The sequence below is a fragment of the Nannizzia gypsea genome, genomic scaffold, assembly GCF_000150975.2.
Source record: "Nannizzia gypsea CBS 118893 supercont1.7 genomic scaffold, whole genome shotgun sequence".
Classification (NCBI taxonomy): Eukaryota; Fungi; Ascomycota; class Eurotiomycetes; order Onygenales; family Arthrodermataceae; genus Nannizzia; species Nannizzia gypsea.
In genome coordinates this window covers 1,257,869-1,279,737 of record NW_003345195.1, presented here as the reverse complement: position 1 = coordinate 1,279,737, position 21,869 = coordinate 1,257,869, and the positions used below count along the sequence as shown (strand labels likewise).

The window sequence follows — 21,869 nt, the reverse complement described above, 5'->3', positions numbered from 1 at the left end:
GATCAAGCTTTGGTTAGCCGGCGGCTACTACACGCAAGGCGTCTGATTGGTGCTGCCATTGCGGCTCTTTGCTTGGTGGAAGCCAAAGGAAAAAGTATAATTTGTGTTATTCCCTTGCAAGCGAAATTAAACCATCCATCCTTCTATACGAGCACCATTAATATTTTATATGCACTCCCGTATGTATATACCACACTAAATCATTGGCCATGTTCAACGCCAAAATTTATTCTTCCTTTTTCCCAACAGTTCCCCCTTTTCGCAAACCAAAGAACGTAATGATCACGACAAGAGCACAACTCGAAAATATAGTCCAAAAGGCGCCTCTATAACCAAGCATAAGCCCCTCTTTATGATCTTGGATGGCTTTGTGGTCTGTTATTGATGCAGCTATAGAGGCTGTAACTGCAAGCCCGACTGAGTTTCCGAACTGCGCAACTTCGTTAAATACCCCTCCAGCCAAAGACTGGATATCCGGCGGAAATGCGTCAGAAATGATTAAGTTGGAGACTGTGAAAAGTACTAAACATTTCGCGAGTCAGCTTGGCCCGGAAAAAAAATATAGAAAAAAGGGGGCTGGTACCATCTGGATTGACGGGTGATAGAAACAATGCCCAAAACGGCGAGAACCAGTAGTTTTCTCCGATTTTAATCGTTGCCATAAGAATAGGTGCAATCATGGATATCAAAGCCGAAACAACGCCTAGTGTCTGAACCTTGACCCTGGAAATAAGATATGCTGTCGCAACATTGACACACGCGCCCATTATTATATGAGCAAGGAAGCGGATGGAACTTTGAAGTGCTGTTATGCCTTCTACCTTTTGGAAGCTATCGTTATATCAGAAACTCTATCTTTGAAAAGCATTGAAGAAGTATACTTACTATAAGGTTGTGAAGTACTCAATTCCATTAAGAGATGCCCAGCAGAAAAATACCGATGCGCAAATTGAAGTGAACGCACTATTCTTCCAGAGTTTGTTTGGGATAAGCGCCGGTCTCGCCCTTTTCACCTGGAAGCTCATCCAAAAAGGGAAGGTTGCAAGCAAGAGGGTTGAGACAACAAGAAGAGCGATGTTTTGAGCGTTCCCGACCCTCTTATAGGAGGAGGTAGCCATAGCCAGAACGTACATCAACAGGCCCAGTGCAACACTCATAATCATCGCCCCGAGCCAGTCGATATCTTCAGCAAGACGGCGGTACCACAGCTTATCGGAATACTTGTGAACCGATGGTAAGGACCATATAGAAGCTGTAGAGAGACAGAAGTTGATAATTGCCATCATGTAATAGGCCCACCTCCAGCCGATAGTGTCTGTGAAGATACCTCCCAGTACCAATCCAGCGGCATAACCAAGAGGCTGTCCCATTCCGTTCATAGCAAAGGCAACATTGCGCCATGGGCCTTTAGGGAACGTGTTGGTAATGAGGCTCACCGCAGTAGGTAGACACATGGATATTGCAGCACCTTGGAAAGTTCGAAAAAGGATAATCTGTATGCTCGTCTGCGAAAATCCAATAGCAAGGGAGAATATAACAAAGAGATAGCTTCCCACAACCCACATCAATTTGGCCCCAATAACATCGGCCACAGCGCCAAATATCAGGAGAAGACAGCCTGCAGCCAGTGCATAAACTGCTGCTGGCCAGAGTATCAAACTTTCAGACAGGCCAACATCCTTTGCTATCCGTGGTAGTGCGGCAATGAGAATGCCAGATCCCATTGTGTTTAAGAAACTTATGCCAGCCAAGGTAATGATAACTGTTGCACCTTTGGCCTTTGATATTCTGGGGGATTCAAGTACCGGCATACCTCCATCCTCCGATGGAGTTTCAAGGGCCCCAGGGCGCCGGTCATTCGACAAGTCTGGCGCCTTCACCTCTCTGCTGTCTTCCGAAGAATGGCATTCTTTGGCAGTCTCCGATTCCACAGATGGAATTTGTCCGGTGGAGATGGGGAATAGCTCAATAGGCGCGAGAGCTGGTTCATCTAACGTCCGATCCTTATCCGAGGTCGCCATCCTGCTCCTTTTTGCAATTGATGGGAATCTCTACAGGCCACGCAAAGTAGTTTATCCTTCGGTCATAGTCGTTCCGATTATTTTTTATTCCCTAAGCCAAATTGTCGCAGCCGGTTAGGGCAGTATTGAATCATCATCCTCCAGCTGTTTGTTGGATTCGAATTTCAGCCAGATCAGCCGCCTAGTTGGTAAGTTATTAGTTTTCCCCGCATTAACCAACTGCTGTAGCCGTTCCCTGCATAATAGCTAGGCTCGCATGCAGGTCAGGGAGTGGAAAAAGAATAAAAGCTGAGACTGTTGAGCCGGGGTCGGTCGTGGCAAATCTGAGGTTGCAACGCCCCCCGTACGCAAGCGATTTTCCGTTTGGATTTACCTATACAGGGGAGTTAAATAAACGATTGCCAAACAGCTGAACCGGAGGAGTGATCCCACCCAATAACTACCAGGTTGAAGCCATGTTTTGACAACAATCTAGGAATAATTTTAACTAGCGGAAATATAAGATTAATCGCTTCCAGCGGCAGGGTTTCTATATTAAACTGCAGCATTGCACTCACATGGCACATAGACCCATGAATAACTCGGCTCCTCCATCGCTGGGAGGATGATACTACATCGCAGTTTCCTAACCCGGCGCCATCCCAGTTATAAAAAGCACATTCGTAGGTGGTGGATAGGAGAGTGTGCGTGTCTAAGACAATATTCACAGGGAAGAAGGATGAGTTTTAGCGGCTGACATCAAGTACGAAGGTGATAAATAGCCAAACTTCCTGTTCTAATCAAATTGCCGAGTAAAGGATAGTGCGCACGAAGGAAATACGAAATGTCAGGGTCTTCAATTCAATATTAATGGTCAGATGGGCAGTGACCCTAATCCTCTAGTCTCTGATGGTTACGCTGATGAGCCCTTCCGGAGGCTGTGCGAGTGTGACAACATACAAACACGAAACGCGAGGTAAAACCAGGCTCACAAGTTTCCATAACTTTCCAAATAGAGCATTTGTATGGGCACGCTCAGCCAGTTCTGCCATTTGTCACACTAGACAATGTAAGGAAGTAAGGCCGATAACAACCACCGGCTAATGCATAAATATCACCTCGGGTGTGATATTTCAATGCGGCTTGCCTTTCACAGTCAAATTCCTACTCCAGAAGTGAATCCAATATATTGCGTAAAAGGTTATAAGGAAGCGAATAACTGCCCAGCATAATCCTCTTAACTTTAAATAACATCACAAAGCCTTCACACACGATACTGGTCTGCCGAAGCGTAAGCATATCCGTATCATTAGCATGATCCGATTGGTTCCTAGTTCGTACTCGGTATTTGTTATGAGGCTGATGACGAACCGGTTTCAATGCCATGAAATTGAGGCGTATGATGAAGTCAAATGGCATCGAGCCTCTAGAACTCTCAAGTTCAGCAACCAAGGAAGCCACACAGCCTATAAAGCAATCCCACTTTGTCAATCGCCCCAAAAGAAAAGAGGTATTTAAATGGCCGTGTAGTCGGAGCCGTTTCAATTCAAGGCTCGATTTGCGTAAAAAAAGACCACTTTCATCAACTTTGAGATAATGCCTCATTCCCAGAAGGTAGTTGTTGTCGGAGGTGGCCCTGTCGGCGCGTTATCTGCGCTCTATGCAGCTAGAAGGGGTTATCAGGTCGAGTTATATGAGCTTAGAGACGGTAGGTTCTGGCCGATAAGGGAACTAAACACCAAACTAATGGGTTATTTAGATCCAAACTATGGGGATCCCAATGCTAGGCCGGATATTGCAGTCATCCCACTGGCACTCTCAGAACGTGGTATTAGAGCCATCTCCAGCGCAGGAGTGCCAGGCTTGCTTGAAGATATTCTAGATAATTCAAGACCGGTGTATAAACGAATGGTTCATACATGGAATAGCCAGGGACAGCACATGGAGATCCCAATGACATACGGCCCACAGGGACAAGTACGTGTAATGCACGAACATGTTGCATTTGCCCTTATTGATTGGTACTCATAGTGTCTTCACACTCTGCAACGCGAGAAGATAACCAAACATGTCATGTTGGCGCTTCTTAAAGAGCCTACGGCAAAGCTCTTTTTTAACCAGAAGCTGTCAGCATGCGACTTTGAAGGAAAAACTGCGACTTTTGAAACAGTGACTTGGCGAGAGAAGTCCCGTTTCTCGGAACAAGAGCTTGCAAATGCTGTCCTGGGTCATGTGTCATCTATACCTAACGGAGCTGAAGCAGGGTGTGGAAATGTATTTCCAGCGCAAGGAAACGCATCAAAGACCAAACGGGTGGACTTTGATTTCCTTATTGGAGCGGATGGCACCTATTCTAGTGTCCGACAGACCATGATGAGAAGCCTTGAGATGGACTTCTCCCAAACTTACGCCAACGCAATGTGGTGTGATCTTATCTTCCCTCCAGATAAGAACGGTGACTATCGGATAGATCCTAAGTGCCTTCATATATGGCCATCTAACCAAAGCATTGTTATCGCTCAGACAGATATAGTAGGTGTTGCCCACTGTTCTTTGCTTTGCTACGCCCATTAACAAGCCATAGGATGGATCCTTCAGGGCCGGAATGGTCTGTGACACGGAAAAGCTTAAATATTTTGAAGCACATCCGGAGGCATTTTCGGATTTTTTTGTCAAAGAATTTGCTGGAATTGTGCCAGATCTTCTTTCGGTGGAGGAGGTAACAAGGCAATTCCTTGCACACCAAAAAATACCTTTAAAGTCGATCAAATGCGGGAAGCTTGGGTATAAAGATAACGCTGTGCTCCTGGGTGATAGCTGCCACACGATGACACCTTTCCATGCTATGGGCATGATTACCGGTCTTGAAGATGTACGTGTGTTCTTCGAAGAGTTCCGTGACCCCGGGTTAGCTGCTTTGCCAGAGGATATGGGTAGCAATGGCCTTCCAAAAGAGAAGCCATTCTGTGCTCCAGGCACTGTAAATGCTTATACAGAATTCAGACTGCCAGATATTCACACTATGGTGGACTTTGCGAGTGAGCATTACCACGAGCTTCGGATCGGCGTCAGATCTCCAATGACAAGGGCAATGAATATGATTGACCGTTTCCTCGGTGGTTGGTTACCGGCTTTAGGTTGGACGACGTTGTATGCAAGGATTCAATTTCAGCACGAGAGGTTCAGCGTTGTGAAGGCCAAAGAACAGAGGCAGAGGAAAATACTAGGCGTGATAGTTGCTAGTGGTGCCATGGTAGGCGCCAGCATAGTCGCAGCAGGGGTCATAGCTTTGCAGCCTATGATCACATCGATGTTTTCAGCGCCCGCCAGCTCTCATTTCGCCCACGTACTTTCGCAGTCAACTTGATTCATAGCAAGAATGCTAATGGATGGAATGAAGGAAACGATATGTGAGGTTAAAAAAGGGTTTTTAGCACAATACCTAGCTGCTCGTAACAAGTGGAGATGGCGCCAAGCGCTAGCTCCAGGCTTAAGTATGAGTTCAGCGCTAAGCAGGCGGCTAAGCTAGATAAAGGTGAAGGACCTCGAACACAGTACTGTTTGTTATCTGGATGATAAATGGAGAAATTCTCGTTTCATTGTTCATTAGAATATTTTAGAAAGCATAAACCAAATTTCCCAGCCTCTGCCTAACTAGCCATGCAATAACTCGAAGTGAATCTATAACGAACATTGAAATAATACAAAATAATATCATGGTATGAAGTAGACACAAAACCATAGTGCCGGGAGAAAACGGAGAGTGCACCGCCATGTGCGAGATTGGAAAGCAGCATAGGTAAGCTCCCTACCACGCACCAGGATCCTGATCAAACCTGGCGAGTTCTCTTTCCGAATCCTCAACGTCCTTTTTTGCCTTCATTCTCATGTAGAAAATAGGGCAATCGCGACTCGAGCAAATGACTTCACCGTGCAAACTGCCTTGGCAGCGTTGGCATTGTGTCCAGAGGCGACCAAACCTAACCTCAAGCTCTGAAACCTTGTTCAAGGTTCGGGTATATAGCTCTCCCAATCTGGGCCGACAGTTTGCACAGACAGCTCCCGACATTTCCTCCTTGCCAACCAGTGGTTTCTTGCAGCCCATGCAGGTTTGGGTCTTCTTAGCAAACTTCATTAGTCCACCAAGACTTGGTGCTGCCACTGTAATGGAACGAGTGTGGTCACCCGTCAGTAGCTGAGCAGCTTTCTTTTCCCCGAGAATAGGCTCGAAGATACGGGTCAATGGCTTGGCAAGTTGATTTTCCAGGTAATATCTGGTATCAATGGGAATGTTGTTTTCGAGGACATATATCGGATCCTCAGCTTTCTCGTAGTTTTTGGCTCCAGTGACGCCACTAACAATAACGTAGGCAACACGATCACCAAGGGTGGGTGCAGATCCAGCATCTCGTTTTCTCATACGTTCAACAAGTTCCACATGGGCTTGTTTACCCTGGTATTTTTCTTTGGTCAAGGCTTTTGTAATAACAAGCTTTGACATATCAACTTTGTTTTGAAGCAAGTCTGAAATTATGTTTTTAACATAGCTAAAACAAGCCCATTAGCCTTCATTTGTTCATAAACAGCTTCTTTGAACAAGTTAAAGGTACTTACGTTTCAGCTCCATTGACATTCCGGTCGATGAGAATTTTGTTCAAAACGGTTTCAATGACAGTTTGTACCAGGAGACAATTATCTCTTCGAACTGTTTCGATACCTTTGGTATCCATCTTATCATATTTGGTGGGGTTGGTCCAGAACAGCCCAGCATAACGCTTCTTGTTAATAAGGAGATACGGGTAGTAGACCTTTTCAAACTCCAGTTTAATAGGCTTCATAAACTTGGATGATACGAATCCTGCGGCTTCTTCACCAAGCTTCATTGCTTCAGCAAGGTCAGCAGTTCCGAATTTGACCATAACAGAATCGGTATCTCCGTATATGACTTTAGCATCATGTGCGTAGCCGTTGGATATAGTGTACCTGGCCTCGACCTCTTCCTTAGTTTTCTCAATCATTTGACGTCCATAACTAGTAGTGCTACTAGCGATGGGAAGACATGGTAATTTGCCATTCGTAGCACCCGTGATACCATACACACTGTTGGCGCTGATTTTTAAGGCAAGTTGTCGGCCGTTCAAAACTGCCTTCTTGAATGGGTCCTTTTCAATAGCCAGTTCCCGCTTTGCCCGTTTTCTTGCTGTGAGAAGTTCCTCTAAAATCTGTGAAAGTAACCCTTTGCGAATTTTGGTGGTGCAAAACATGTCATCATTTGGCGTAACTATGTAATCTTCACCCTTTTTCAACCCCAATTTTTCAACCGTGCGTTTATTCAAAAGGGTCGTATAGCACAAGTTGTGCGCCTGAATGATACTAGGGTATAGAGATGCAAAATCAAGGGTTGCAATGGGGACTGCATAATAATCTCTCACAGGTTCAATAACTGTTGCTCCCTCGTATTGCTGGTTGCTATTCTCGTCATTCTTCAAGTCCGGGATCACAAGCTTTTGTTCAAGAGCTTTTCGGAAAAGCTGGGATATGAATTTGATCTGCTGACCCCTAGCGAGAAGAAAGTTGAAGGGAACACCCGTTACCCTTGCCATTTCCGTGTAGTTCACCAAGCACATTAGCTTGTCCATCAGTCGCTGTGGCAAGTAGGCATCCTTCAAACAGTATACAGCAAGACGCCTTCTGGAATCTGGCGTTCCGTTGTAAAGCTCTGTTATCATAGTATGGTGGACATCTTCCTTTTGCTCGCCGAGAAATTCAGCACACACAGAGTTTAATGTATAACTTCGCAAGTGGTGATCCCGCTGAACCAACTGCAACAAGTCTAGCTGAATTCTTCCATTGGTATTAGTGGCTTTTGAGTCTCGCTTGCCCATTTGTTTGCTGGCAAATGACGTTTTTGTAGCTTGAGACGGAACTCCCTTCAACCGTGTCCAGTAAGGGAACTTCAGGCAGTTCAGGTGTTCTGCTCTCTCTAGCAGGTACGGGAAATCAAAATTAGCAATGTTATATCCAATAATAACATCTGGGTCGACCCTTTCCACAAAGTCTCTCCATGCCATAAGCATTTTTTCTTCCTGCTCGAACTCTAGTACTTGTGTGTTCACAATTGAGCTACATGTGTCCATGACGAAAACGTTGCGAACAAACGGCTTGGACTCTCCGTATCGAGTGACTATGTTCGCAATCTGGATGACTGGGTCAATGTTTGGATCAGGGAAAATTCCTTTTCTGCCGGCACATTCTATATCGAAAGACAAGATACGAAGGGGTGCCATTTTTGCCCATTCTCCGTCATTGGGATGGGCAATCATATCACGGTAATGCACCGACGCTTCGATTTGGCAGTTTGAATGGCATTTGCCGGGTGGTAACACTGTATACTTTGCTGCAGGTACCTCAACCCAGGACATGCCAGAGATCTAAATGGAAACAACTGTTAGTTAATGTACCACAGACAACGATGGCACCGATCCAACTTACCCCAGTATCGATCATAAATCGCAAAAGGTATTGAATATTGTCGAATGTTAAAATTTCTCCTTCAACCCCTTTCCACATGCCTTTGTAATTGGCCGCGCCGCTCATTATGGTAGATCGAACAGTGATAATGGCCTTTGGGTTCGTCACTGTGATTTTAAGGTACGGACTTTGCTGATTTCCCTGAAACTCGTACAGATTCTCTCTCATAGTCATTTGAACCGAATGTATCACGGGCTCTGTAACAGATAATTGATTCTCAAGATAGGCCTTAAACGGAACACAATCGGCTTGCGTGAAGGCGACTGGGGCTGCAATATATAGATAATGCATAAAGCCTGTAACATGAAGAAGTACCGAGTGGCCGTTCTTACATAAAACAAAAGTTAGGACATGATAAAGAAGGCAGTATAAAGGAAATGAGTGCCAGCAATGAACATACCTCAGTGACACCAAATAGCTTCACTGCAGTTCCTCCAGCCATGTAACCTTCCTCAACGTCGATCTGCTGGAAGCATAGGTTGTCTCTAGATGGATCAAAGTTGTCCAAAGGTGGACGCTCCCATTTCTGGTCTTTCTCCGCATTATTTTCTTTCAGGTCTCCAATATCCTGGGTTAACTTCTCCAACACATCCTCGAATTGGCTCTTGTGCTGAGACCGCTGAGCCGAGCCAAACGAGCTTTTCAATCCATTTTGCGACGATAATAAAGGCGGTGCCCGGACACTAGTTTGTGGTTGACCAGTCTCGAGCTTCCGCTTTTTGGCAGAGGCAGGGGAGGTAGACCGGACCTGGACGTTTCGACGGCTGACACTCGCATCGCCCAGGATTCTCTTCTGTGGTTTGAGAGACTCAGCCATAGTGTCAATTCGCGCGACCTTCAAAGTACACAAGCTGGTTCTCTCCGTGGGATTGTCAGGAATGAGGCGCGCTCCAAAGAGGTTGCACCTTTTCCATCTCTGCAAAACGCGTGCTTCGATTAAATTGAATGATGCATCCGCAGGCGCGATGGGCACTAGTCTGGATATGGAATAGCATTAAGCGATGGTCCAATTAAAGTTGCTCATTATATTATATAATAATAGTCATCTAAATTGTTTTCGCGTTTCTGCTGCGCGTCGTCGATTAAGCCCAGCCACGGACAGTGAAAGCTGCCTATGAATAAGAATTTCATGGTTTGACTACTCCGTACATATCACCGGAACATCCATATTTAGCCCACCAAGTTGAGATAGAAGAGAGGCATGTTATTATTCTATAGAGAGCAAGTACTCTGTAGTTCGTAAAGAGAATATTGTTTACAATACTAAAGAAATCAATTCCCCTAAACATATAAGCTAAGATGAGTTTGCTTCATATAAAACATGCAAAATGGCGATGCTCGAGCAATTGCATCGGAGCTCTTGGTCTAAGCTGACCGTTTGAGCGGCTGTTGATTAGTGTGGTGGAAGAGCCTCCGCTTACGTCATAATTTGAAGTATGCTTTCGGACATACTTTATTCCAGTCCCGATTCATCGGGTCGGGCGGGGAAAAATATTCGACCGCCTACTCTAAACCGCTGACTAAACGTTCGTCCTATTTTAGGCACAAAGCTTGTCCTTGCCACAGCTCGAGAGCAAGAGCCTTCGAGACCAGACAACGGCTCGATGCACATTTGACGACAGAAGAGACAGCGTTGCCATGGCTAGTATGAGCTCGTATATATGTGATTCTGCTGCCATTTAAGCATGAATGTTCCACGATAAGCTGTTCCAACCTACTCCATACCGAAAGACTACCATTATGATTGAATTTATCCCCAGTCAGCTCTTGGTCCCTGCTATAGACTATCATCATGTCTTCCAGACGTAGTCATCGCAAGTCGCGCACAGGCTGTTATCAATGCAAACGACGTCGAATAAAGGTATGCCGCACCGGGATGCTCTGTTTGCTTGCATGGCGAAACCGTGTGTTGCCGACCCCAGCGCACCATTAACTGACCTCTAGCCCATACATAGTGTGATGAATCGCCAGCACCCTGTGGAAACTGTCGAAAACACAATGTTTTTGACTGCCAGTTTCCGAACCAGCCTCCAAATCCATATTATGCTTCATTCGTTCCATTACCTTCCACCCAAGCCGAAACTACCAGCGATTCGCCGGCCGCAGCTATTGCTCCGGTAGGTCCAGCCAGTGGCCCAACGGATACCCCTATAACTCCTGCCGCCAGCGCTCCGAGGCATACTCCAACACTCCCTCCAACGACCACTGCCTCAAATCAATTTCGAACAATTGCTCCTTCCGCGACCCAACTTCCGGCTATCCTAAACCAAGGTCCTCCTCCAAGTCCGGCTTGGACTTCCCGAATAGAACGACATAGTATTTTCTCCTCAGTTCCTGATCGCTTCCAGGAAGACAAGAGTTTGAACTTAGAAGATCTAGAACTACTTCACCACTACACGACAAAAACATACCAAACACTGTCCAATAATAACGAGCATGAGGACATTTGGAAGAACGTAATACCTGGAGAAGCTATAAAACACCCGTTCCTGATGCATGGGCTATTAGCCCTGGCCGCCCTTCACATAATCGAGTGCCACGATCCTGACGACGAAGAAAGTCGCCGGAAGTACTCTGCACTAGCAAACAAGCATCAAAACCTAGCACTAGCTACCTTTCGCCCTGAATTGAACAACATAACACCTCTAAATTGCCACGCAGTCTTCGCCTTTTCAAGTCTTATCGCGGCACTTGCGTTTGCGTTTTCGAGATCAGAACGTTGCTCTAATCCCGCAGATTACATTGAGCAAGCTGTTCAAGACTTCTATCTTTTCCGTGGTGTCGATAAGGTCCTTCACACCCAGTGGACTCGCATCATCAAGGGTAAACTAGGTGCTCTTGTCCGTCGTCCTGCTGACTCAAGCGCCGCCTACCCGCTTTCCAAAGACGTTATAGATACTCTCGACTATCTCCATAGCTGCAATGGCGAAACGGCAGGTCACATTCCTGCCGAGGAAAGAGCTATATATAACCATGCAATCCGCGAATTAAGGATGTCTTTTGAACGGACCCCATCAAGTTGGGAAGGTGTTTTCAGATGGCCCATGGTTGTCCCCGAACCATATCTGGGATTACTTCATACTCGAAAGCCCATGGCCTTAGTGATACTAGGTCATTACTGTGTAATATTAAGTCGGCTTGATATGTGCTGGTGGTCTGAAGGCTGGAGCCGGCACTTGTTTGAAGCTATTTATAAGTCATTGCATCCTTCCTGGCGCACGTTGGTCCAGTGGCCTATGCAAATGATTGGTTTATCGGAGTCGCTTGCCCATGTTCCTTGACGATTCCGATACACAGCGTTATGTCTCTTGGTTTTTTTTTTTTTTGGTCATTTTTCTACTTATCCCCATAATGATGCCACAGACCATTGTATAATACTAACTAAAAATTTCAATTAATAGAGAGGGGATCATATTTATTAGCTGGTTAACTACCGCTTTCTTTTTCTAGTATTTTCAAGTATTAGTGCAGTGGCTCATTGTATAACTCAAGCTGTTATGTGGGTATCACGCCGTGAAGATAAACTAATCAATCGTTTGCAAAATAGTATGTATGTATTCATGGTAATAATCATCTTTCCTTCAATAGGCGCTCAGCCAGGTCTTGTATCTCTTCCAATTCTTCTCGGACTTGCTTGCAGGTCAATCGATGGTGGACATCCAGCTCCACCATTCCCATGATGCACATTGCCAAACGTTTTGCAATTTCATTCGCTGCGTTGGGAATGTCATCATCATTCGTGTCGTCTTTGGGACACTTGTGTTCGGTACAGCTGCGCGTAATCTTATCTGCAAAGTCAGCCGGAAGAGCAGGGCACAAACATTGCTCCTTGTCTCGGGTAGATTCCCCAAACTGTGGAAGATTGTTTGAAGAGCAGGTCAGATTTGACAAAACCATCTGTCTCTCCATTCGGGTATCAATCTTATACAGCAATTCAAACAAGATGACACCCAGGGCATAGATGTCAAGTGAATTATCTGAATACAGATGTAGGTCTGCCGAGTCTTGTATGCTGAATGAATAGGCTGGTGGACGGTAGAACTCTGTTCCAACTGGTCGGACGGGTATGGGATGAGGCTCTTCTGGGGCCGTACCCTTCCCGTACGTAGGCGACTCCGCAACCAGGCCGAAATCACCGATACGTGGAACCGAGTAGTAGATCTTGTGGTCATGTCCATGATAGCTACAGGTCGGACACATATGTATATCCCGTTCTGTATCCGAGGGAGATAAAAACACATTAGCAGGCTTCAAATCTCGATGAACAATTCCCTTCGCATGAAGGTAGTCTACTCCCGAGACAATTCCTAGTAGTAGTTTGATGGATGGTATGATGTGATAGCAATGACGAGGTACGTTCGTAGCACTGCCGACAACTTGTGGAGCAAGGTATTTCGCTAGACTCAGTGGGTGGAGAGACATCTGGATGTGTAGTGTTACTGGTGCCGCAGTATCGGACCTAGATTTTCTATCAAGTTGCATATTTGAGCCTCCGCCACCCAGCCCATCACTAAAGATATCAGGTCTGGATTCACTTGCAGAAGTTTGCCCTGAATAAGAAAAGCTCAGCTGGCGAGGAATGGATTCAATATTTTCTTCATCGATTGTATCTGTTTCATCTTCTTCGACACTGGCCACGAAGGACTTCATGGATCTCTCCGAGGAGACTGTTGCGAAGCTCCCTCTTCGTCTATCTTGATCACCGGTAGACAATCTGTCCACAGACGGTTCAGGTTCGTATTCTTGTACTAGCGATGAGCCAGACGGTTCTTCAAAAACAACCCCATGGTCAGATTCTTCGAATACAATGCCACAGCTAGATGCACTACCGTCATACTCAGCGTAAGGAGTATTGAGGAGCGTCTGTTGCCGTTTTGGAGGAGAAGAGGATCGAGAGGTCACAGGGGTAGGTGAATATTCCGCCCAAGCTCCGTAGTAGCGAACGACGTTGATATGTTCAAGCTTTGCCAGTGTTCTAATCTCCTTTAGAATATTGTCTACCTCCCTCAAGCCTCTCTCCCGCAACTGCTGTAGCTTCTTAGAGCTCAGTGGGATCTTTTTCACAGCATAACCCTGTCCATCAACATGGTGTCTGACTCTGTACACCACACCGTAGGAGCCTCTACCGATCAGTGCTTCTTCTTCGAACTCAGTTGCGTACCGAGACCCTCCCACTCCCGATGGGTGAGAATACAGGAACGGTATGCTAATGGGTCGTGCGAGAGGGGTGGCCTGACGCTGTAGACGATTCAACAGCCCGGAAGAAAACTGGTTTTGACTTTGTGAAACATCTGCTCTACCGGTTATCAGCCGTTGGAGACTAATGTTGGTCGACTGTTTCATTGTAAACACCCTGCTATTACCACCACCGCCTGCATCTTTCTCCTTTGCGCCCAGTGCCATGAAGGGATCTTGAGGGGTATCTATGGGTGTTTGCACCGCTCTGGCATTTAAATCTAACCCATCCAACGCTGCCATACCAATGGTATCAAGACCTTCCCTATAGTACTGCCGTGTACTCTCCCAGTTATCATTATCGACTCCAGGAGCCACGATACCGTGAGATGACAAAAACTTGGATTGGTATGCATAAAGACGCCGCCCCAGAAGTTTGACTTCCGGTGAATCTAGTGTATACTGCCCACGGCTACCGGACTGCTCGTTCAGGATGCCACAGGCTTTGGTCAAACAGTAGTGCTCCAGCAGGGCGGCGGTCATGAGAGCTGCATGGCCCTCAGCGTCCACATCAGGGATATCACGGAAGCCTAGGTCCCCATAGAGAGAGCCGCCTCCACCTAGTATATCTCCAGCCGCGGACTCTGTGTCCAGGCTACCACTGGTGGGCTCGATCTCCTGAACAGAGCTGGAATTGCCACCCTGTCTAGGCGTGTGGCCGTTCCCCTGCTCCTCTTCGGAAGATATAGAGCCTGACTCTGAGGAAGAGGAGTCATCTTGGGGCGATCGAAACATGGATTTCGACATTGTCAGTCAGTCATAAAGAGGACAGCCAGGGCAACGAGTAGTTCCTTGTAGTGCTCGTCCTGTCCATCCAGGCGTATTCAACGCATTTGAACAGGGATATGCCGAGATGGCTGGCCACGACACAGACGAAGAGAAAGACGGGAAGAAGAAAAGAAGTTGGATCTTGTTGAATAGCAGGACTCAATAGGGAGGATGAAGCGCGGCCTGCCAATCCAACATTCACTCCTGGCACTCCTAGATGTAAACACAAATAAATAGAAAAGTGACCAAAGTGAGTCAAATTTTATTTTTATTTTTAAACTTGGGAGGCTTGAGAAAAGAACACATCGCTGGATCTTCCCCACGCGCTCTCTGGGTTTCGAGTATCTTCCATGGAAACAAGCTGCGGCGTCAGGGCAACAAGCGGCTCCCGTGAGCTTCTCCTGACTGCGTTGTCTGGATCTTCCACGCGTCTTGCAGCTGTCATCTGGTGCTTTGGGCGGTTGGATGGCTGGCCAGTCGTCGTGCTCATGCGAGTTTCACCTCCAGCCGTAGCCGCCAACACCAGCAGGCTCCTCTGCTAGCTTCGAGATGTCAGGCTGTTGCCAGCCAGCCCTTCTGGTGCGGACTAACAATAATCGGTGTAGTGACCCCTGAAGCTGTCGATAATAAACGTATCATATAGCGCCAATAGCCGCCAGTTCCTCCCAACGGGCGATGGCCTGGCTGCAAGGCCATCACGCGGAGACTATCTAATCTACTGTGTGCATCTATTCTATCCACAATACCCTTGCCCAGCATAATATATTCCCTACGACGGCCTGATTTTCCTATCAAAACTTTGGACGCTGCCCAAAAGGCCGTCGCGAAATCGAAGGGTCACGTGGTAGAGCAGATCGGGTTCTATGTAACTATGGGATCAAAACGGAGTCTTAAAGGCGTTTATTCACTGTATAGCTACGAGAGGTCTATGGTCTCTAGCTAGTGCCAGGGTTTGGCTATAAAGATAATATGGATCCCGCAGCTTCCATGCATACAAGTTCCACGGCCCTTGCTCCCTAACACGCTGTGGGAATCACAGGACAGCATGTACCAATGACAAAGCATGTCCAGGCAGCTAGGTCGACCGCCCAGGTACGCACGCGATGGACGAACAACCAGCTATCAAGTCCCGTGGTTGGCACACCCTGTGACCTGTCCTCAATTATAGTCTGGACGTTGGGTGCAGCAAAAGGTACGAAGATAAGATGGCTAGCTGCCAACAGAGTGCCGGTAGTGTACCAGTATAGAGATTCCCGAGAAGGTTTGTCAACGAAGGCGTTATAACCGCCGGACAAAAGAGTTAGGCCAAGAAGACCAACAACACGAACGAAACCACTGCTAAAGAAGCTTCTGGAGCTGGAGGGTAGAAGTTTATCGCGCTGGTCTAGGCGATCGGGGTGAAGGAAGACTCCCATGAGGAAGTCTTGGTCGAATGAGTACCATAACGAACAGGTTGAGGTGACCAACGGGGCGATACGCATCAATGTACGGGGGGCCATGTGTTCTGAAGCCATCAGAATGGCCGGTATATTTCTATAAGACGGAAAAGTTGCCATCATGGAGAAGCTAAAGGTTGGTATTCGATTGGCTGTTGAGATAATTGTTCAAATATAGCCTGGGATCTTGATAATCACTTCTGCTTAAGTACAGGGATCATCACACAACGGACCTGAAAGGACCCCAAACAGAGATGCCACCCAATCTCCATAATATCATCATCATGCAGTGACTCCCGGTCGAGGTCTCCTGCCGTGACTCAACCGCCTGCACGAAGCCGTCCGCACGGCAAGGCCAACTTGCATCCTTAATATCTAGATATATACACCGTATTATACAACCGCACAGCAAATAACAGCTAACAACTATATTGCTTGCTGTTTTCTTGCGTTTTAATTGCTAGGGGCTTGTCTTAGCCTCGGCTTGTTCCTGGACGCGCCAGGGGTCGTCGAATAATAACACATGGCGAGACCGAGCGATTTAAATACTTTCAACCACCCCAAGCTTCATCGCTGCAACGACATCTCGTCCACCACACTACACTTCCACACTTTCCGCCGTTGGTATTAACTGAGTTAACTCTTCCCCTGAGATCGATCGATCAGCGTCCGGACGACGGGCCAGGCTGAGTCAACTCTCCACAGGCTGCATCATCCTGGGCGGCGACTCTTGGCTGTTCTCCTGATGGCTGGAACTTGCTTGATGACGACGGCTATGCCGCCTGTGTGATCGTTTCACTTTCTGCGCTCTCTGTCATTTCTCGTTTTTCCGTTCTTGTAGGTATTCGTCTCTCGTTATTGTACTCATTCTGTATTTTGTCGTTATTGCTCGCTCGTTACGCAGTTTTACATGTCGGATTCTTCGCTCTCTACTTTTGTTTCTTTTTTTGCCTAGTTTCTCTTCTAATTTGATATGGGCTTCATCCGTCGAAGATTCATCCTACCTCTAGTATTATCATCCGTTTTCCTCTTTTGCCTACTACGTTCGAACTCAGTGGCCCCCAATGGCTCAGCATCTACTCACCGGCACCGACATTACGGTCACTGGTGGAAGAAATATGTCGAGGACCACCCAGTTACCTCGATGATCCCCTTGCCGACACAAGCACCAGCCGATATTCCCACTATCCAGTACGACTTTGCAGAAGAAGATGATGCTGCAAAGGTACTAAGAGAAACGAGGAGAGACGCAATAAAATCGGCCTTTTTGCATTCTTGGAATGGTTATAAGAAGCATGCCTGGGGGATGGACGAGGTTGGACCTTTGTCCGGGAAGAGCAAAGACACCTTTGGTGGATGGGGAGCTACCTTGATCGACAGCCTGGATACACTTTGGATTATGGGGTTAAAGAAGGAATTTGAGGAAGCGGTTGCTGCAGTTTCCCGTGTCGATTTTTCCTCGACTGAGACCCTAACCGTCAACATCTTCGAGACCACAATTCGTTATCTTGGTGGCCTACTAGCGGCTCATGACTTGACAGAAGGGGCCTATCCAGTTCTCCTCGAAAAGGCCGTCGATCTGGGCGAATTCCTGTACATTGCATTCGACACGCCGAACCGGATGCCTGTGCTGCGCTGGTTCTGGTTAGCCTCCAAAGAGAAACGAGATCAAGAAGCTAGCAACGTCAATGTTCTAGCTGAGCTGGGTTCCCTGTCGGTCGAGTTCACTCGTCTGACCCAGCTGACAGGTAATCCTAAGTACTATGATGCCATCCAGCGTATCACCAATGTACTAGATAAGAGCCAGGACCACACTGCGCTTCCAGGCCTGTGGCCTATCTCCATCGATGCCCTCACGCCGAATTTTATGGTCGATAATAGATTCTCTTTTGGCGGACTGGCAGATTCTCTATATGAATATCTGCCCAAGGTATGCACATATTATGGCCCACTCAGTAGAGATGTTGTAACTTACCCGGATCAAGGAATACCTTATTCTCGGCGGAAGATTGTCTCAGTACCGTTCTATGTACGAAAAGGCAATCGACGTGGCCAAGAAACACATGTTCTTCCGCCCCATGACGGAGAACGGTGATGATATCCTGATCTCCGGAACCGTGCGTGCTAGAGGAAAGTCAATAAGCCTAGAACCAGAAAGCCAGCACCTGACGTGCTTTGCCGGAGGGATGGTGGCAATCGGCTCTAAGATTTTTGACCGTCCGGACGAACTTGATATTGGCAGGAAGCTTGTAGAAGGCTGTATCTGGGCATACAAGAGTATGCCTTCAGGGGTTATGCCAGAAGCCTACCACGCCGTTCCCTGCTTCGACGAACATGTCGGATGTAGCTGGAAAATTCGTGAATGGCTCAACAGCGAAGATGACGAGCAACAACCAATAGAAGAGCTTAAACGCCGGGCAAAGGAAAAGGGAATGTATCCGGGCTTCAAAGTCATCCCTAGCCCGGCCTATCATCTTCGGTAAGTGATCTTTTTTGGGCAAGGTACGCTTAAGTTGATGGGATTCTAACCATCGCATCCACGACAGACCAGAAGCCATTGAATCAGTGTTCATCCTCTATCGCATTACGGGAGACACGTCTCTCCAGGACAAAGGCTGGGAGATGTTCACTGCCATCGATAGAATGACCAAAACCGAGATTGGCTACGGCGCTGTTGAAGACGTCACGGCAGCGCATCCCATCATCACGGACGAGATGGAGTCTTTCTGGACGGGCGAAACCCTCAAATATTTTTACCTCTTATTCAGCGAGCCGGATCTCATCAGTTTGGATAAATATATTTTTAACACCGAAGCCCACCCACTGCTCCGCCCGTCCTAGCATCCATCTACCCCTTTACTGAGCTATAATATACACAGCTTATAGCAGTTGCTTTTGGCCATGTTAGTTGCATAATCAAACATCTATTACCCAGTCAGACTCATTTAAATTATTAGAGGCAACAGTCCTTCTATCACGGACTCAATAACTACCTGAAGGCTATGCATGCCCATATGAGTCTCGGGCTCCTTCACCATCCTGTCTTCGAATCGTTGTCTAATACTCTGCCGGACATCCTTATTAACATTCCTATAATTCTATCTAAAACAATGGACAAAATAGATAATAACAACCTTCTTTATCCCTTGCCTCAATAGTGTCTCCTTGCGTCAATGTTTCCTTGACCTTACCTTACTAATATTTAAACCCGATGGTCCGGCCCTGGTGGTTGGCCCAGGCATAATTATCAAGAGACCAAGTTTTAATATGTCTTGCCCACTCAAGGCTCCATTAACTAAACTAAAGCTGGTTATATGTGGATGCAGTCGGTAACTTCGCTGCCTGCGCTTGCATTGATATCAATTGTCAATAAGGCTTTTGCTGCAATGTAAATCAAACAAAGAGGTATAAAAAAACATTTCAACCAGCTCTCGGTGAATCCATGCTCAGTTGCTCTAAGGGGGCTCACCAATTGCTATAGTAGCATTCCGTAGGCGCTAACTAGTAACTAAACTTCCCGGGTCAGGGGTTTGAAGCCAGGATCGAAAAATAAGATTAACCAAACAGGATTCAACCTTCAGCAGAGAGCATCACGGAGATCCATATTGATCCATAATAGTCTCAATGACATTGTTTTTGCACTCTCATATCTATACTTATTTTTCAACCAAAGAGTAAAATATACCTAGGTAGTTGCCTCACGCTCCATCTAGATATTGCTTCACACGCCTCGGCTATCGCTTGGTCCATGAAGATTATCAACCTTGGAGATGCATGTACGATTGTTGCCACTAGCCTCAGTTACTCCGTACAGCTCTCAATGTGCAGGCCAGTCGACAGGATCAATGCTTCGAAGCTCACAGGCAGCTCTTGGCTCTATCATCTGAGAGACCTTCTCCGTAGTTAAGACCGAGGCTTAGAGCGAGGAGAGTGGCCACAAACATCTGCATCACATAGCAATTAGTCAGACTGATTCTCCTCGTCGCGAAGATGATGTCGCTGCCGCTGTTGGTTAAGCCATTCAAAGATAGCCTTGCTATGTATCTCGTTCTACGTGAGTTTTGACAGAGCTAAAAAATGAGCCCAAGAAGTTCTGGGGGTTTCCAAACAGCCCTTTCCTGTGAGATACGGATCAATGGAATATAAAATGCAGCTAGTTCCTCGTCTCTAAACCTCGTCCGTCCAGAGGACTTCCCATCTACAACCAACTAATCTTTCCCCTGTTGGGAGCCTTTCATTTATTTTCCCCGTCATTCTTTTTCACTGCTGCTTTTTCCATTCTTTATTCATTTTCGGCCCTCAAGATCACGGTAGCTGGTATAAGCATGGTCATTTTCATCAAACTCTGGCTCAGCCTAGTAATTTTCACTCTCGCCGCACAAGCCCTGCCATCAGGGCCAGATTTGCGTGGCTCAGTACCGTTGCCATCTGAGGACCCTTTCTATCAACCACCACTCGGTTATGAATGCGCTCGACCCGGTACCATCTTGAAGCAACGCAAAGTTCCAAACCCCATTGCTGCTCTAGGCAAGATTCCCGTGAGCTTGAAAAGTGCACATCATGTCATGTATCGCACATCCGACAGCTTTTCCAATGCAACAGTCGCGGTCACAACAATTCTAGTACCCGAAAACGCCGACCACAGCAAGCTTCTCTCTTTCCAGGTTGCAGAGGATGCTTCCTCTCCAAACTGTGGTGTTTCTTATGCTGTTCAGAGTGGCCATCAGGTCGGACCCAAGTACGGCACAGTTGTTACCCAAACTGAATTCCTCTTGATAATTGCTGCCCTTAAAAGCGGGTGGGTAGTAACAGCCCCTGATTTTGAAGGGCTGGAAGGCTCATGGCTGGCCAACTACCGTGCTGGGTATGCTGTGCTTGACGGTATTCGCGCAGCCCTTGCCTCTGGCTACTTTACTGGAGTAGCGCAAGATGCCGTTGTCACAATGTGGGGATATTCAGGCGGCAGCCTTGCCTCTGGCTTCGCTGCCGAACTTCAACCGTGCTATGCTCCAGAGCTGAAAATTGCCGGTGCTGCTCTCGGAGGGACAATTCCCAAAGTCAAGACAGTCGTCCAATCAACCAACAAGAGCGTCTGGGCGGGTTTACTTCCAGCTGGTATCTACGGACTAAGCAAAGACTACCCTTTGGTCAACTTGGTCATCGAGAATGGGTTAAAGCCAGAGAAGAAGAAGGACTTCCTGAGGGTAGCGGACCAGTGCTTTGTCGCAAACATCCTCGATTTCGCCTACGAAGACATTTTTAAATATCTCCAGGACCCGGGCGCTTTCGACCGACCAGAACTAGCAGATATCATTGAAAAAAACTCCATGGGGAAGAGAATCCCTAGGATCCCACTCTTTGTCTATAAAGCCGAAAAAGATGAAGTCAGCCCCGTGGAAGAGACCAACGACCTTGTCGAGTATTATTGCAATAACGACGCCATTGTCCATTATAATCGTGATTTGAAGACAAATCACCTTATCCTGGCTCTTACCGGTGCCCCTGGCGCCCTGAACTGGCTAGCTGACAGATTCGAGGGTAAACCTATTGGCACGAAATGCAAAGTAACCGAGGAGTTCATGAGTTTATCGGATCCTCGAGCCAATAGAGTTATGAGCTTGAGACTTATTAGTGAGTTCCTGGTAATGCTGAGTAGGGTTATCAACGGCCCTACAAACCTCACACGTACTCGGTAGTTAACGAATAACGATGCCTTTATTATATATACTCATGATATCTTTTTGCATAAAGAATATCTTAATGAGCTAATACTAATAGAAACATTTTTATTTGTCAGTGCTCTGGCCGAGAATTGCATGTTGTTTCTGCAGAGTTGAAGATGCTCACACCATCTTTTTTATTTGATAGAAGCAGAAGCAGGAATCATTGCTTAGTAATG

At 46.8% G+C, this 21,869-nt stretch overlaps 9 protein-coding genes across 9 annotated transcripts; 4 read left to right on the top strand and 5 right to left on the bottom strand.

Annotated features, from left to right (window-relative positions):
- Positions 1 to 226: 226 nt before the first annotated feature.
- MGYG_07789 (puromycin resistance protein pur8) lies at positions 227 to 2,021 on the bottom strand (the record flags this gene model as incomplete). The annotated part of the gene is made up of 3 exons (XM_003170497.1): positions 227 to 522; positions 584 to 831; positions 886 to 2,021. The coding sequence occupies 3 exons, from the start codon at positions 2,019 to 2,021 to the stop codon at positions 227 to 229; spliced, it is 1,680 nt and encodes a 559-aa protein (XP_003170545.1).
- Positions 2,022 to 3,596: 1,575 nt separating this feature from the next.
- Positions 3,597 to 5,367, top strand: MGYG_07788 (kynurenine 3-monooxygenase; the record flags this gene model as incomplete). Its single annotated transcript, XM_003170496.1, has 4 exons — positions 3,597 to 3,708; positions 3,760 to 3,977; positions 4,032 to 4,532; positions 4,585 to 5,367. 4 exons carry the CDS (start codon positions 3,597 to 3,599, stop codon positions 5,365 to 5,367), a joined length of 1,614 nt encoding a protein of 537 aa, XP_003170544.1.
- A 441-nt stretch (positions 5,368 to 5,808) lies between these two features.
- On the bottom strand, positions 5,809 to 9,348 carry MGYG_07787 (DNA polymerase delta catalytic subunit; the record flags this gene model as incomplete). Its single annotated transcript, XM_003170495.1, has 4 exons — positions 5,809 to 6,547; positions 6,615 to 8,431; positions 8,493 to 8,858; positions 8,932 to 9,348. The coding sequence occupies 4 exons, from the start codon at positions 9,346 to 9,348 to the stop codon at positions 5,809 to 5,811; spliced, it is 3,339 nt and encodes a 1,112-aa protein (XP_003170543.1).
- Positions 9,349 to 10,323: 975 nt separating this feature from the next.
- Positions 10,324 to 11,812, top strand: MGYG_07786 (hypothetical protein; the record flags this gene model as incomplete). Its single annotated transcript, XM_003170494.1, has 2 exons — positions 10,324 to 10,392; positions 10,487 to 11,812. The coding sequence occupies 2 exons, from the start codon at positions 10,324 to 10,326 to the stop codon at positions 11,810 to 11,812; spliced, it is 1,395 nt and encodes a 464-aa protein (XP_003170542.1).
- Positions 11,813 to 12,101: 289 nt separating this feature from the next.
- On the bottom strand, positions 12,102 to 14,513 carry MGYG_07785 (PEK protein kinase; the record flags this gene model as incomplete). Its single annotated transcript, XM_003170493.1, has 1 exon — positions 12,102 to 14,513. One exon carries the CDS (start codon positions 14,511 to 14,513, stop codon positions 12,102 to 12,104), a length of 2,412 nt encoding a protein of 803 aa, XP_003170541.1.
- A 295-nt stretch (positions 14,514 to 14,808) lies between these two features.
- On the bottom strand, positions 14,809 to 15,230 carry MGYG_07784 (hypothetical protein; the record flags this gene model as incomplete). Its single annotated transcript, XM_003170492.1, has 2 exons — positions 14,809 to 15,072; positions 15,126 to 15,230. 2 exons carry the CDS (start codon positions 15,228 to 15,230, stop codon positions 14,809 to 14,811), a joined length of 369 nt encoding a protein of 122 aa, XP_003170540.1.
- A 320-nt stretch (positions 15,231 to 15,550) lies between these two features.
- Positions 15,551 to 16,048, bottom strand: MGYG_07783 (hypothetical protein; the record flags this gene model as incomplete). Its single annotated transcript, XM_003170491.1, has 1 exon — positions 15,551 to 16,048. The coding sequence occupies one exon, from the start codon at positions 16,046 to 16,048 to the stop codon at positions 15,551 to 15,553; it is 498 nt and encodes a 165-aa protein (XP_003170539.1).
- Positions 16,049 to 16,943: 895 nt separating this feature from the next.
- MGYG_07782 (mannosyl-oligosaccharide 1,2-alpha-mannosidase IB) lies at positions 16,944 to 18,811 on the top strand (the record flags this gene model as incomplete). The annotated part of the gene is made up of 3 exons (XM_003170490.1): positions 16,944 to 17,900; positions 17,956 to 18,449; positions 18,517 to 18,811. 3 exons carry the CDS (start codon positions 16,944 to 16,946, stop codon positions 18,809 to 18,811), a joined length of 1,746 nt encoding a protein of 581 aa, XP_003170538.1.
- A 1,484-nt stretch (positions 18,812 to 20,295) lies between these two features.
- Positions 20,296 to 21,666, top strand: MGYG_07781 (lipase 1; the record flags this gene model as incomplete). The annotated part of the gene is made up of 1 exon (XM_003170489.1): positions 20,296 to 21,666. One exon carries the CDS (start codon positions 20,296 to 20,298, stop codon positions 21,664 to 21,666), a length of 1,371 nt encoding a protein of 456 aa, XP_003170537.1.
- Positions 21,667 to 21,869: the final 203 nt, after the last annotated feature.